This window comes from Chrysemys picta, chromosome 13, assembly GCF_011386835.1.
Source record: "Chrysemys picta bellii isolate R12L10 chromosome 13, ASM1138683v2, whole genome shotgun sequence".
In the NCBI taxonomy this organism is placed as follows: domain Eukaryota; kingdom Metazoa; phylum Chordata; order Testudines; family Emydidae; genus Chrysemys; species Chrysemys picta.
In genome coordinates, this window is record NC_088803.1 from 11,752,752 (window position 1) to 11,769,383 (window position 16,632).

At 42.2% G+C, this 16,632-nt stretch overlaps 1 protein-coding gene and 1 pseudogene across 1 annotated transcript; one reads left to right on the forward strand and one right to left on the reverse strand.

The window, feature by feature from the left end:
* The first annotated feature begins 7,211 nt into the window (after positions 1–7,211).
* LOC135975117 (olfactory receptor 11A1-like) lies at positions 7,212–8,195 on the forward strand. The gene has a single exon (XM_065565165.1). It carries the CDS (start codon positions 7,215–7,217, stop codon positions 8,193–8,195), a length of 981 nt encoding a protein of 326 aa, XP_065421237.1. The 5' UTR covers positions 7,212–7,214.
* Positions 8,196–13,059: 4,864 nt separating this feature from the next.
* LOC135975535 (olfactory receptor 10A7-like) lies at positions 13,060–13,981 on the reverse strand (annotated as a pseudogene).
* Between the last annotated feature and the right edge of the window lie 2,651 nt (positions 13,982–16,632).

The window sequence follows — 16,632 nt, forward strand, 5'->3', positions numbered from 1 at the left end:
CAAATTGTTTGCACCTTCGAACTTCAGGTATTGTTGCTCTCTATTTATGCAAGAAGAACCAGGGAAGTAAAAGGGTAAAGAAATAAGACCTCTAACATCTACCCATGGGTGTCACCAGGCTGTAGTTCATTTTATCATTGTGTTATTTGGTGTTATGCTCATTTCATGTGCTATTTCATATATAGTCAATGTATGTTAAATAGATTTACGTTGTAGGATTATAGCAGTAAAAAACTGAAAAGTAATTCGGATGATGAGTGTGTATTAGGTATATAAGTAAAGCATGGGTGGAACACAAGGCCTACAGGCTGAGGCCTGTAAGAATTTAGCTAAGCCAGACTAGATCATAGGCTTAAGAATGCTTGATATGGGTGGATGACATAGGAATAGCCCTATACCAGGAAGGTCACAAGATAACTGTAAAAGATCTGTCAATAGGTGATGTTATGGAAAAATAGATTGCAATAGATTGCAATGTACTGCCCAAGATTAAGAGACGCCTGAATGTAAAATGAAATGTCCTGTCCTGACAGCAAGATACATGTTGAATGCAGATGATAATAAGTGTAGTAGAAAGAGAGCCCGAGACGTAAGGCCTTGTATCAGCGGCTCATGTGAGGCCTAAGGCCTGAACTAAAGTAGTGGTCCTGCTTTGCTGATATAAAGCAAAGAAGCAAAGTTAGCAGAAGTCAGGCTCTGCCTACTTGTGAGCTCACAGCACAGGGCTGGTATTAACAAAAACACACACATTCCTGAGATGTGCACTCATGCTAGGTTCTCAACTCATCAGCCATCATCTCTCTTTGGCAGAAACCAATCTCTTCTTCCTCCTGAACAGGTTTTTGCACAGTTCCCTGCATATGGTGTGACAACCCCAAAAAGCCAGGCCATGTGAAAGGCCAGTGTCTCCTTTGCTGTCTCTTTGAAGGCTATGGACAACTGTAAAAGGCACGTGCCAAGTGTGTTAGGTGTCTACGGGATTCAGCATCAGTTGAGCAGGGATTTCATGAATACCAGTGGGACTTGATTCTGGCATTTAAAGACCTAAGTCCCGTCATGAATCTAGCCCTTCTTGCTCTCGTTTCAAGTAGAGGCAAAGGTAGTCTTACATTTCAGACAAGCGAACTGCAAGCTTGAGTCTCTGATGTCAGCCCTTCCGTCAGGATTTCAGGCCGAGGAGATGGTCTTCAGTCAAGTAATTGAATTCTTTCAGTAAAGGTCTCCCCTTTGTGTCTACCATCTTTTTTTTATTATGAAATTGTATTGCCTTTGAGTTCCTCATGAGATGAAAGGAAATATAAAACCCTTGAAATTTTGTGAACATTCTTCTAATCTTTATACCTCTGCTTTTTAATAAATGGATTCATTAGTTGCTTCCTAGAAAGCTAAAACAGGGTAGAGTTGACAAACAGGTTACTCTCTAATTATATGTGTGTGGCGGAGCAGTATAGAGACTGTAGTGAAGGTTGGGTCAAGGTTTTCAGTTGAACAAGAGTCATTTCCCTTGCTCCATTCTATGTCCACGTGATTATCTAGGACATTACATCTACAATGTATCATGTCCTTTCCTTTTTTTCTGGTGCATAATAAGTATAACCGGTTTGTTTCCTTCTTCTTTCTTTCCCACATCTTCCCTCCACAGACTGTATCCAATGCAAGAAATGTCTAGTCAAACCACAGTGACAGAGTTCATTCTGCTGGGATTCCCTATATATTGAGAGCTGTAGATTTTATATTTCATGGCCTTCCTAGTGGTTTACCTGGCCGATTTGATGAGAAATATTCTTACCGTCATGGGCCTAGCCCTTGAACACCATCTTCACACCTCAGTGTACTTGTTCCTGGTTAATTGATCCTTCTTAGACCCTTGTTACTCCTCTGTCCCCATCCAGAAATCCATGGCTGACACTTTCATCAACACCAGATTGATCTCTTTCTCTGGATGTGTTGCACAAGACTTCACAGTTGCCACTTTTATTGATATGGAGAGGAATCTTCTTTCTTCTTGTACAGCAATGGCGTATGTCTGTTACTCTGCCATTTGCCACTCTCTGCTTTAGAGGACTTTCAGAAATGATGGCAAATGTGCTCAGATGTCGGCTGGTTCTTGGAGACAGTGAGGTGTGGGGAAGGGGCAGCTGTACTGTGTAATGGGAACTGGGAGTAGAAGAGGGATGGGGTGGGGAAAGGGTGGCTATACTTTATAATGGACACTCGGGCAGCAGAGGGTGAGAGCTAGGCAAGTGGCAGCTATACTGTATAATGGACACTAGGGGAAGCAGAGGGTGATTGGTGGGGAAGGGCAGCTATACTGTAGGGGCAGCAGAGGTTTTGGGATTCACTGCACATTAAGAGCCTAGGCCTTTTGAAAATCCTACTAGATGCCTATTTGCATCTGTAGATGCCCAAATATTTTTAAACATTTGTCCCATAACACTAATTGAAAGTCCATGTGACTTAGACACCTAACTCACTTACACACTTTTGTAATCCCCTGAGGCTAGGTCTACACTACCCGCCTGAATCGGCGGGTAGAAATCGACCTCTCGGGGACCCGACGGGACGCGACAATCGATCCCCGAATCGACGCTCTTACTCCACCAGCGGAGGTGGGAGTAAGCGCCATCGACAGAAAGCCGAAAGTCGATTTTGCCGCCGTCCTCACAGCGGGGTAAGTCGGCTGCGATACGTCGAATTCAGCTACGCTATTCACGTAGCTGAATTTGCGTATCTTAAATCGACTCCCCCCTGTAGTGTAGATGTACCCTGAGATACCAATGTCCATCTGTCGGTGCCTAATACCTTTGTAAATCTGCCCTTTTTCTCTTTCTAACTGAATTATCTGTGTTTAAATTGAGGATAATACTCTTCTCTACCTCTCACAGCAGCTTGGAGGATAAATACTTTTAAGATTTTGGGATGCTCAGAGACTTTGTTGATGGGGGACAGGTAATGGTGACATAGACAGGACAATGGAGTGTATCTCATCAAACTTGTGAAGAGACTGAAGTCAAGCGTTTTACTGTCTGCATGATTTTCCTTTGAGGTTAGATGTTCTCCATCATTAAACTTGTTTTTTATACACTTTTTGATGGGTTTCTCATTAATGATCCCTTCCCACCTGTTTAAAATTCCCAGCAGCAGAAATGCCCAGGGAGATCTCACCCTCTCACAGAAAGGATCATTTATCCCAGATAAATACTGAATTGAGAAAGTCTTTTGCACTTTCATAAAAAAACACAAGGCAGAATATACCATCCAAATCAACAGATCTGAGAACACCGTGGGAACAAGCCAGCCTCTAGATCCATGGTGCCATATATTCTAGGTGAGTGCTCTCACTGCTAGGATAAAACTTATGAGGGAGCTACTTCTGGTCAGAAGAAACCCCTGACCCTAAAGAGGGATCACAGCTGAGAATGCAAAGCCTAGATCGGTGTTTCTGTGCAGCACAGACTCTGTCATCAAACTCCCTAAGAGTGCTCGGGACACACTTCACCTCTTGACATCTTAAGTGGCTCCTCGCTGAGCCAGCTGGCTTTTGTGAATCCCATTTTGAGGTGCCTATATCTCCCATCATTCATTCTATAGGATGCCTGGATGCTAAATTCAGGTTTTGTGAATCCCAGTGATTTTCTAGGTGCCTAAGTCCCTTTGTAGTTTGCTGGTTTGAAGCATCAGAGAAGATGAAACACAGGCCAGTCCATCTTCTTCATTCTCTCCCCACTGGAAAACTAATACTGAAGGTGAAGTGACTTTGACATCCACTCCTGTGATGAAGTCTCAAATTCTTGGGAAGATCTAGAAGTTTTGACTTGAGATTGGTTAGTTATAGGCTCTGAGAATGTCCTGTTTCTTGTTCAACATTTTAATCCTGGGATAGTTTCTTTTTGTGATTTGGGGTTATCTCTTTTTGCCAGAAGTTCAGATATTGAACAGTAGATCACGTCAAAAAATATTTCAATTTCTGCCAAAAATTTCAAAGGAAATGAATATTGTTTTTGTCAACACCTCTCACTGATTTTTTTTCATGTTTTTGTCAAAAAACAATGAATATCCAATAAAGGAATATTCGTGGTTCTCAAAAAACCCAAAGCATCATTTAACATTTTTAGAAAGCTGGAAAAAATTGATATTTGTTTTCATATTCCAAAGACAATGTTAACAATTTCAATGAATATCAATATTCTCCTTTTAGTCAGTTAGCCATTTTTAATCCCAAACAAGAGCAAAAAACACACACACACAAAAATCAAAAACACTCTTCAGTTTTCTAATTCATAGTTACATTTAATACACCTGTTAGAATCTGTGATGATATTCAAAGAAACCTGTCAGACAGGAATTTACGCAGGGTTTTGGACATGTTGTTTCAGAAGAATTGGTATGTCTGTGGGCTAGAGGATTTAGTGGGACAACTCACCTTCATGCTTTCATGTGGTGTGAGGACTATGAAACAAATAACTTAGGGCCACATTTAGGTCCTTAATTTCTTTTGAATATCCCACTAGGTGCCTAAATATCTTTTAAAATCAGGCCATTGGGCACTCTTGAAAATTTTACCCTTTGTGCCTAACTCCATTAGGCTCCTTTGAAAATTCCAGCCTACGTGAACAAGTGTAATTGATCTTCTTGGTCCTTTGAACTATCACAGAAGAGTCTGACATTAAACAAAAAATAAGGCAGTAAGAAAGCATGTTTCTCAGCTGAAATATATATAATCTTTATGCCAGTTGCTGAGCTTCAGCTCTTAGAAAACGGTTTAGAAATTCGGAAGTATTCAACTAGAAGGGTGGGATTTAAACATAAGTAACTTTGACTTTTAAGGGGGATAACAGAGATATTTTTGTACTTTTGTTAGCTTCACAGGTATACTATTATATATATTTTACTTGTAGGCTGAATGAGGAATTGGAAGGTCAGGAAATCTTATAAAAGTAGACTAAGTAGAAGTGAGAGAGGTATCTTCCACTATAGAGAATAGTTTAAATCTTGACTGTCTCATTTTTTGAATGCACTGGGCCAGATATTCAATGCCACTGCAGTCAATGGGTCAGATCCCCATCTGGTTTAAACCTGTGTAGCTCCTGAAAGTTATTGCAATTCTACTGATATAGAACAGTTGAAGATAAGGGGTCAGATTTTAAAAGGCATTTGTGGGTGCCTCAAGATGCATACAGACGTGCAGTGCAATTTTCAAAAGGTCCTGCGTAGGTTGGGCACCATCTAGCTCAGCCAGCTTTTAAAAGTCCAGTAAAGGGCAAGATTCAAAAAGGTACTTTGTTGGCATTGTCAATGTGCCTAAATTTTAGGCTCCTACAAATCCACTGGGATGGCCAGCCATGGTGTGGGGCAGAAACATAGTGACCTGGGAGACTTTTACAACCAAAATTTAGGTGCTGAACAAGTTCAGGCACCTTCAGGGTTTGGGGGCAGCTGAGTGGGGGTTTTGTCAATCCCAGTGGGGCCTGATTCTGGGATTTAGGTGCCTAAAGTGGCAGTTAGGAAGCTAAATCCTGTTGTGACTCCAGTCCTAGGCAGCTATTGACATCTTTGGCCACCTAAATAACTTTGAAAATCAGACCCTCATTGCTTAAGAAAGGAAATTGTCTGTCAGTTTTCAGTGATTCAGAAGGGATTTGGATTCCATCCATACTAGTGTATGGGAACAGTTAGGAAAGTGTGGTACCTGCTGTAACCGTGCCTTAGTGGGTCACAACTGAGGATGCCAAATTCAGGACGAACTGCTGAGAAATAGGAAAGATACACCCCAAGACTGGTGGCTAATCCCCCATAGGATATACCAAACTAGCAACAAAAGTAAACTTGTTTCACCACACTGGATAACAAGAAGACATAAAGGCAGTTTCCTCTGGCATTCCAGTTCTTATATCACCACCAAAAACCCTGGATTCAAAGATGAGTGATTCTTTACAATCTCATCAAATAATAGGTTCTTCTGATCCCAAAGGACCAGCTACACACCCAGGTCAATATATAACTTAGATCTTATCCAAAAATCACGCTGATGCCAATCTTTTAGTGTCTAAAATCTAAAGGTTTATTCGTAAAAAAGAAGAAAGAAAGGTGAGAGTTAAAATTGGTTAAAGGAATCAATTGCATACAGTAATGGCAAAGTTCTTGGTTCAGGCTTGTAACAGTGATGGAATAAACTGCTGGGTTAAATCAAGTTTCTGGAATACATCCACAGCTTGGGTGGGTCATTCAGTCCATTGTTCAGAGTTTCAGTTTGTAGCAAAGTTCCTCCAGAGGTAAGAGGCAGGATTGGAGACATAATGGACGTGTTTCCAGGGCCTTTTATAGCTTTTTCTATGTGGAGGGCATCCCATTGTTCTTACTGTGGAAAATTACAGTAACCAGATGGAATTTGGAGTCACATGGGAAAGTCCCATGTCTATCCATTTCGCTCAGCCATTGCAGGAAGCCATTACCTATACTCCAGACAACAAGTTGACAGTCCACTCAGTGTAGATGGGCATTTCCCATGGTCCATTTTCAACCAAGTGTTTCTTGATGAACCATTTAACTTGAATAGTCCCTTCAAGATGTGCTGGGCGCTATCTTGTGGGCTATACCCCAGGAGCAAACATTTGAAATCCAGGTATAGAGCCAATACTTATAACTTCAAATACAAAAATGATACATGCATAGAGATAGCATAATCATAACCAGCAAAACATAACCTTTTCTTAGACATCTCACTCAACAACCTTTGTACAATATTTGCTGCAAATATAGAACAGTGGTTGCAACAATGATCTATATGGTCATATTTTAATCAGATAATATCACACCTGCATGATACCAAAGGAGACCAGAGTTCGAGTTGGAAGAAATGGAGATTGCATTTGGTTGTATTAACAAGGTTTGTGGCTAATGAAATGTCAAGTTACTTTTAAGCTGACATCAGATGCCTCAAGCCTCAGAGATACCAAGAAATGCATGTTCACTGTCCGGAGTATCGGGTCAAAAATAACATTAGTAATCACCAGGAAAATGGGAGTTTAAATTATAATCTTTATAGGCTTAAATTATTGACCCTATATTAAATTTCTAATTTCATCAAATAACATTGTAAAGCTTTGTTTAACTATCTTTTTGGGACTGCTCATGGAAAACAGAGTGAGGGGAAATCAAACAGTGACAGAATTCATTTATTTATTATTGTGAGTTATTTTCTGTAGATACAACCCATGGAAGACTCCAAATGGGGAAATCAAACAGGCGTCACAGAATTCATCCTCCTGGGATTTGGGAATCTCCCTGAACTGCAGGTCCTTCTCTTCCTGCTGTTTCTAGTGATCTACATTGTGACCATGGCTGGGAACATCCTCATCGTTGTGCTAGTTGTGGCTGATCAGCACCTCCACACCCCCATGTACTTCTTCCTGGGGAACTTATCCTGCTTGGAGACCTGCTACACCTCAAACATCCTGCCCATGTTGCTGGCCAGTCTCCTGACTGGGGACAGAACCATTTCTGTTGCGGGCTGTATTGTACAACTGTATTGCTTTGCTTGTCTGGTAGCTACAGAATGTTGTCTTCTAGCAGTGATGTCTTATGATCGGTATTTAGCCATATGCAAACCCCTGCATTATGCAGCCCTTATGAATGATCAGTTTTCCCTCCAGCTAGCAGTTGGGTCTTGGCTAAGTGGCTTTACAGTCAGTACCAACACAGCATGTTGGATGTCACAAATGATTTTCTGTGGACCCAATGAAATTGACCATTTCTTTTGTGATTACATCGCATTGCTCAAATTGTCCTGCAGTGACACCAGCAAGATGGTTCTTGTGATCTTCCTTCTCTCCTTCATAATGATTCTTCTTCCATTTCTCTTAACCCTGACATCTTACGTGTGTATCATCAGCACCATCTTGAGAATCCCTTCCACCACGGGAAGGCAAAAGGCTTTTTCCACATGCTCCTCTCACCTCATCATGGTCACAATTTTCTATGGGACCCTAATCATTGTGTACATGCTCCCAGACACTGCTGAATTGCGAGACCTGAACAAAGTGCTCTCTGTCTTCTACACTGTCCTGACTCCCCTGGCCAACCCCCTCATCTACAGCCTGAGAAACAAAGAGGTCAAGGAGTCCCTGAGAAAAGCTCTAAGTAAGACTACGACTTTTATAACCAATCACAAACTATCTTGTAGGCATTTATGGTAAGTTGCAATCAAATATATAGAAAGTATCAGGGGGTAGCCGTGTTAGTCTGTATCTACAAAAACAACAAGGAGTCTGGTGGCACCTTAAAGACTAACAGATATATAGAAAGGGAGCTCATCATGTGATGCAATGTAGCAAACCACAGCTCATGTGGGTGTCCTTAATTATTAGGGCTGTTCTATTACCTATAGTAAGACCCCAAGTGTGAGGAAGGGCCAGTTTAAAAGTATGGACTGCAGGGCCAGTATAGGTTGACTCATAAGATACAGTCTGGATGGACCCTGGATCTGTTTGCGGTAATGTGAGTCAAACGAGCTGCACTGAAAGATGGGCAGGGATTTTAGGGGTTTAAGTAGCGATGAATTTCTCCTCAGTACAGACGGTCTACATGAGGTACACATTGTTTGCAGTGTTGTTGTAGCTGTGTTTGTCCCAGGATATTAAAGACACAAGTTGGGGGAGGTGATATCTTTTAGTGGACCAACTTCTGCTGGTGAAAGAGACAAGCTTTTGCTCTTACATGGAGCTTTTCTTCAGGTTGGAGAAAGGTACTCAGAATCACAGCTAAATACAAGGGTGGAATAGATAAGGAGTTAACACATGTTGCAAGAAATCATTGAAGGTGAAGTAGGCAGTTAACACTTCTACAATAATCGGACAATGTGGGGTTAGTGGGTTACAGATGGTTATAATGTGCCAGAAATCCAGTCTCTTTGTTAAGAACATGCTTTTTTGCTGTCTAGCAGATTTATGAATGTAAGTATAATTAAAAATTACAATGCATACTCACTGGGGGCCACATCCTGAAAGAAATCTTTCCCAAACTCCTTCTTTTGGCCTTCAAACAACCCCCCAACATCACCACGCTCATTATCAGAAGCTCCCCACCAGGATCCACCAAAACAAAGCAGCACCAACCCCTGCCATAACAACAGATGCAAAATTTGGAGACATATATCCACTGCTACAATGGTCAATATCCTCACAAGGCACCTTTCAAGTTCCATGGGCCTAACATGTGGTGTACCTCATCCAGTAGGCATTCTCAGAGCAAGCCCAACTGCACACAAAATGTCAGGAAGAGGAGGCAGCTTCTCTTATAAGCTTTAGCCCACTGTTCAGGGCACTCACCAAAAATATGGGAGACCCCCAGGTCAGTTTCACTCTCTGCCTGAGAAATAGAAGGGATTCAAACATGGGATTTCTTTGTTTTGGCTACATGCTCTAAACACTGACTTAAAGGTAGGTTTGAAGGATGAGATTTTTATTGGTAAATGAGGGTAATCATCAATTTCACCCTACACACACAAAACAACAAAAATATTTCCTTTGAATAGAAATTTATGGATAGGCAAAGTAAGACAAATGCTGCTTGGGAACTTATTAGAATTTGATGTAAGGATATTTACCTTGTATATTTTGTTATGTGATTTCAGTTTCTGTTTTAGTGATTATAAAGCTTTAACTTTTTGAAATTAACGTCTCCTGTCGTTAAATAATGACCCACTCTCTTGTCTGTACCCCCCCATTATTTCCCACAACTATGAACATTTAAACTGATAAAAATCAGAAAAAAATACTTAAAATTTATGATATTGCACAACTGTGATAGTTATCAGAGGCGTAGCCGTGTTAATCTGAATCTGTAAAAAGCAACAGAGGGTCCTGTGGCACCTTTAAGACTAACGGAAGTATTGGGAGCATAAGCTTTCATGGGTAAGAACCTCACTTCTTCAGATGCAAGTAATGGAAATTTCCAGAGGCAGGTATAAATCAGTGTGGAGATAACGAAGTTAGTTCAATCAGGGAGGGTGAGGTGCTCTTCTAGCAGTTGAGGTGTGAACATCAAGGGAGGAGAAACTGCTTCTGTAGTTGGATAGCCATTCACAGTCTTTGTTTAATCCAGATCTGATGGTGTCAAATTTGCAAATGAACTGGAGCTCAGCAGTTTCTCTTTGGAGTCTGGTCCTGAAGTTTTTTTGCTGTAAGATGGCTACCTTTACATCTGCTATTGTGTGGCCAGGGAGGTTGAAGTGTTCTCCTACAGATTTTTGTATATTGCCATTCCTGATATCTGACTTGTGTCCATTTATCCTCTTGCATAGTGACTGTCCAGTTTGGCCAATGTACATAGCAGAGGGGCATTGCTGGCACATGATGGCATATATAACATTGGTGCACGTGCAGGTGAATGAGCCGGTGATGTTGTAGCTGATCTGGTTAGGTCCTGTGATGGTGTTGCTGGTGTAGATATGTGGGCAGAGTTGGCATCGAGGTTTGTTGCATGGGTTGGTTCCTGAGTTAGAGTTGTTATGGTGCGGTGCGTGGTTGCTGGTGAGAATATGCTTAAGGTTGGCGGGTTGTCTGTTGGCAAGGACTGGCCTGCCTCCCAAGGTCTGTGAAAGTGAGGGATCATTGTCCAGGATGGGTTGTAGATCACTGATGATGCACTGGAGAGGTTTAAGCTGAGGACTGTAGGTGATGGCCAGTGGAGTTCTGTTGGTTTCTTTTTTGGGCCTGTCTTGTAGCAGGAGGCTTCTGGGTACACATCTGGCTCTGTTGATTTGTTTCTTTATTTCCTTGTGTGGGTATTGTAGTTTTGAGAATGCTTGGTGAAGATCTTGTAGGTGTTGGTCTCTGTCTGAGGGGTTGGAGCAGATGCGGTTGTACCTCAGCGCTTGGCTGTAGACGATGGATCGTGTGATGTGTCCGGGGTGGAAGCTGGAGGCATGAAGGTAGGCGTAGCGGTCCGTGGGTTTTCGGTATAGGGTGGTGTTAACACCTCAGACCTTGGGAGGCAGGCCAGTCCTCGCCCACAGACAACCCTCCAACCTTAAGCATATTCTTATGGGGAACACCGATCTTCATAGTTTTTTTTGATCATGCTGCAGCTTTGGTGTCAAATGGGCATGCCTAGAGGCAGAAATTTAGGCACTAAGGAAATGTTGACAGTACAAATTTAGGTGCCTAGAGCCAGATTTTTAAAGGTATGGATTTCAATGGGTGTTTAGATGCTTTTGAAAATCCCACTAGCATCTAAATACCTTTAAAAATCTGGCCATTAGTTAGTTTAGGGGCCTACAGAGTTTATTGGCAGAAGAACAGGTGTTTGTGGATTGCAGTGGTGCCTAAACCTGCCTAAATCTCATGTTGAGGTGCTAAGTCCCTTTGTGGATCTGGGCTTTGGTGACCAGCAGGGGTGAAAGTGAACCGGTAGGGGCAGGTATGGCATACCGGTAAGAACTGCACTGGCCCATACCTAGCCCACATTAAAGCACTTTAATGTCCCTGCCCCTTTTGCCTCCCCTGTAGGCAGCCCTGCTGGTAGGGTTCTTACCGGCAGGGCCGCCTACAGGGGAGGCAAGCTTTAAGGACTGTCCTTTGCTGTGGCAGTACGTTACTGTCCCTGCCCCTTTTGCCCCACCCCCCCAGCCGCCGACGGGCGGGGTGGGGCAGAGGGATCAGCTGCCCTGGGGCCGGCAATTTAAAAGGGCCTGGGGTTCCGGACACTGCTGCTGCTGCCACAGCAGTGGCATCCGAAGCCCCGGGCCCTTTAAATCAACACGGGAGCCCCAGCAGGCCAGGCGGCCTAGAAGGGCTGGCTGGGGGATGCTGACCCCCAGCCCCGCCCCTTCCACCTGAGGCCTGCCCCGGCCCCATACCAGTAAGTGTCCTGACCTACCTTTACCCCTGGTGACCAGACATCATTTTCACCTGCTCTGCTGCTACCAGTCCTATTTATTGAGAGCCTTACACAACGGGTCTGAGACATCAGTGTGTTACTCCACTTTCAACATCCTTGCCATGATTCAGCCCCCTCCTTAATGCCAGTACAATGGCTTTAATTTCAAAAGTTTCAAGCATTTTTTCTCATGAAAGGTGGACCTAGAATGAAGAAATTGGAAAACAACCAGCCAAATGGCCTACTATATAGGGACCAATTCTAGAAAGGAGAGTAGAATATGAATGTCCACTGCCTTGCACCTTGAGTACTCATTCACACCTCTGAATGAGACTATAAATGTCAACGCAGTCATTTTGATTTACACCAGAGTCTTTTAGAGAGGAACCAGGACCTATCATTCTATTCTGGTAGCATTTTACATCTGCACTGTCATTATTCTGTACAGCTGTAATCCATTACAGAAGACACAAGGTCATGGAAAATCATGCCCGCATATACCGTGGTTTATTTCAAACCTTGGCAAAACAGGGCAGTGGTGAATGAGAATTCAGAAGGAAGTTTCCTCACATGTGGACACTTCTCCCAGGAAGGAGTGACTGAACTACCAGCTTACTTTGCCACAGTCAACCAACCATTCATGATTAAATTAATAGCTGCTGGTCAGCATTGACCTTAAATTTGCAATCAAACTAGAGGTAATGCTGTTCATATCTCTTTCGCAGATCTAGGCAATCCATTCACAATAAATACACGTAATTAGAGGACAATCATGTGCACATATCATCTAACATACAATTTTTTGACATACAGAACATCAACATTTTTTTCCAAAAATCCCATTTTTCAACATCATTTTTCATTGTAAATTTTAGCTGAGATGAAAAAAAAAATCTGTGCATATTAATCTGAATTGTAGATGAGTTTTTGTAATTTTTCTCTGTGTGCTTCAAGCAGCTACAGAGACAAGCATCATTTCTGAAACTTCGGTGACTTTTTTGGCCAAAATGTTTAATTTCAAGCCCAACAAAAAATTGACAAAATGTTAACATTTTTGCATGTTTCATTTTGCAGTGTTTGGACACTAGTTCAACCGTAACATTGAATGCCATGGTTGTCAATGGAGCTACTCCAAATTTGCACAATTGTGTAACTGATATCAGAACAAGATCTGTGCCCAAATTACTTTCTTTGAGAAAATATTTTTCTCTTCATCCTGCCCCCCTACAGTCTCCTTAGAGCCCCTTTCACTTCCTTGTTCCTCAGGTGATAGATAAAGGGGTTCAAGGTGGGGGTGATGGTTGTGTATATGAGAGCCAGCATTTTGTTGCTGTCTGGTGAGTCAGTGAACTTGGGTCTTAAATAGATCAGGCTGCCACTCTTGTAATACAATGTCACCACAATGAGATGTGAGGAGCAGGTGGAGAAGGCTTTGTGTCTGCCTTCAGTCAATGCCATCTTTAAGATGGTGGAGATGATAAAGGTGTAGGACACAATAATGAGAGAAAATGGAGTGAAGATAACCAGTATCGTAGCTGTAAACAACTGCATTTCATACTGAAATGTGTCAATGCAAGAAAGCTTAATCAATGGGGGAATATCACAGAAGAAATAGTTAATCTGATTGGACCCATAAAATGGCAAGGTGAAAACCCAGGCTGTCTGTACTAGGGACACCACATTACCACTGAACCATGAGAGAACTGTCAAGAAAAGGCAGGCCTTCCCGTTCATGATGAACCTGTATCTCAATGGGTTGCATATAACCATGTAGTGGTCATACGCCATGGCAGCAAGTAGGAAGCACTCTGAGACCCAAAAGAATAGCAGGAAATACATTTGGGCAGACAGCCCACCAGCATCTTGGGGACAGTGCCTGAGGTGTAGCAGATCTCCAGGAAGGATAAGACTCAGAGAAAGAAATACATGGGGGTGTGAAGGGCTGTGTCCATGGTGATGAGTTCCCCATCAGGATAATGGTGTAAATGAACAGATAGATGGAGAACAGAGGCATCTCCAGGTCACGGTAGTTGGATAATCCTAGTAGAATGAATTCAGTCACCGTGGTGACGTTCCCCCCTCTTCATTCCTTTGCATATTTCATCTGTGGGAGACAACTAATAAGAAGATATCATGTGAAGAAATGACCCACTGAAGGAAATAAGGAGAAATAGTCAAAGGCTCACATGGAATGTAGGGTTCCAACTCCCATGGCCATTCAATGGGAGTTGGAGCCCAGCTCCTCAAAGATATGTCAGTGGCTAAACTTTCATTGTTTTCTATGCGAGAAAAAATGTCTCAAGGGAAAGAATCATTCCCAAAAGTTCACAGTTTCAGTGTAAAATATCAGGACTGCCTGGAACGGACCCCTCAACTAGATGGACAGACTCACAGACAGAGCAACACAATGACAGAAAGATCAATAGCTAGATAGACCAATAAACCAATGGATAGATGGACAGATTTCATGTAAACCCAAGTTACTTGTTTACATTCTATTTTGTTTCAAGTTCCTTTAACCTTCCCTACTGCCCAACTTTGCTGATTTGCACCAGCTGAGTATTTTACCAGTAGAAACATCTGATGTTCACAGAGCTTACTGTCCTGCTCAGTGAATGCCAAAGAATAATACTGAGATTCTATAAAAAGCTAACTTTCCATTCACCATGACCAGCTGTAATTTTAAAGCACTTGAGGGCTTTATACTGAAAAGTCAGGGAAGATGGACATGACACTTCTCCTCTTTGTGCTTTAGTTTCTCCAGCTATAGAAAGGGATGATAATTTTTACGTATCCCTCAGTGGAATTCTGAGGCTAAATTAATTAATATTTATAGAATTATAGACGTGTAGGACAGGAAAGGACCTCAATAGGTGAACTAGTTCCATCCGCTTCACTCAAGGCAGGACTAAGTAATAACTAGACCATTCATGGCAGGTGGTTGTCTAATCTGGTTTTAAAACCTCCAATGACTGAGATTCCACAACTCCCTAGTCAATTGTTCTAGTGCTTAACTCAGGCTAGGTCTACACTACCCGCCTGAATTGGCGGGTAGAAATCGACCTCTCGGGGATTGATTGATCGCGTCCCGTTGGGACGCGACAATCGATCCCCGAATCAACGCTCTTACTCCACCAGCGAAGGTGGGAGTAAGGGCCGACAACGGGAAGCCGCAGAGGTCAATTTTGCCGCCGTCCCTACAGTGGGTTAAGTCGGCTGCTATATGTTGAATTCAGCTACGCTATTCACGTAGCTGAATTTGCGTATCTTAAATCGACCCCCAACCCCATAGTGTAGACATAGCCTAACTTGATAGTTAGGAAATTTTTCCCAATATCCAATCTAATCCTCTCTTGCTGCAATTTAAACACATTGCTTCTTGTCCTATCCTCAGAGGTGAACAAAAACATTTTTGGCCTTCTTCTTTGTAACCTTTCATATACTTGAAAACTGTTATCACTTCAGTCTTCACTTTTCCAGACTAAACAAACCCAGCTTTTTTTCAATCTTACCTCATAGGTCATATTTTGTAGACCTTTAATCATTTTTGTTGCTCTCCTCTTGACTTTCTCCAATTTGTCCACATCCTTCCTGAAATGTGGCACCCAGATCTGGACACAGTACTCCAACTGAGGCCTCATCAGCACAGAGTAGAGCGGAAGAACTACTTCTCGTGTCTTGCTTACAATATACCTGCTAATCCCAGAATGATGTTAGTTTTTTTTGTAACACTGTTACACTGTTGACTCATATTTCGGTTGTCATTTTCCAGTTTGTATCCGTGCAACTGATTGTTCCTTCCTTAGTGGAGTACTTTGCATTTGTCCTTATTGAATTTCATCCTGTTTACTTCAGACCATTTCTCCAGTTTGTCCAAATCATTTTCAATTTTCATCCTATCCTCCAAAGCACTTGCAATCCCTCCCAGCTTGGTATCATCCAAAAATGTTATCAGTGTACTCTCTTTTCCATTATCTAAATCATTGATGAAGATATTGAACAAAACTGGACCCAGTACTGATCCCTGCGGGACCCCACTCATTATGCCCTTCCAGCATGATCTCAACTACTGATAACTACTCTCTGGGAATGATTTTCCAAACAGTTATGCATCCACCTCATAGTAGCTCCATCTAGGTTGTATTTCCCTAATTTGTTTATTAGAAGGTCATGTGAGACAGTATCAAAAGCTTTGCTAAAGTCAAGACATACCACATTTAGTGCTTTCCCCTATCCACAAGCCTTGTTACTCTGTCATTTGGTTTGACATGATTTGTTCTTGACAGTGACAGTAACTTATCATCTTCCAGGTGTTTAAAGATTGATTGCTGGATTATTTGCTCCTTTATCTTTCCAGGTACTGAAGTTATGCTGACTGGGCTGTAGTTCCTCAAGTTTTCCTTACTCCTCTATTTATAGATGGGCACTATATGTGCTCTCTTCCAGTTTTGTGGAATATCTCCCATCTTGTATGACTTTTCAAAGATAATATAGCTCAGTGATTTGAGCATTGGCCTGCTAAACCCAGGGTTGTGAGCTCAATCCTTGAGGGGGCCACTTAGGGATCTAGGGCAAAAACAGTACTTAGTCCTGCTAGTGAAGGCAGGGGGCTGGACTCAATGACCTTTCAAGGTCCCTTCCAGTTTTAGGAGATAGGATATCTCCATTAATTTATTTATTTTAGATATCTCCTCAGTCAGTTCCTTGAGTATTCTAGGATGTATTTCATCAGTCCCTGCTCACTTGAAGACCTCT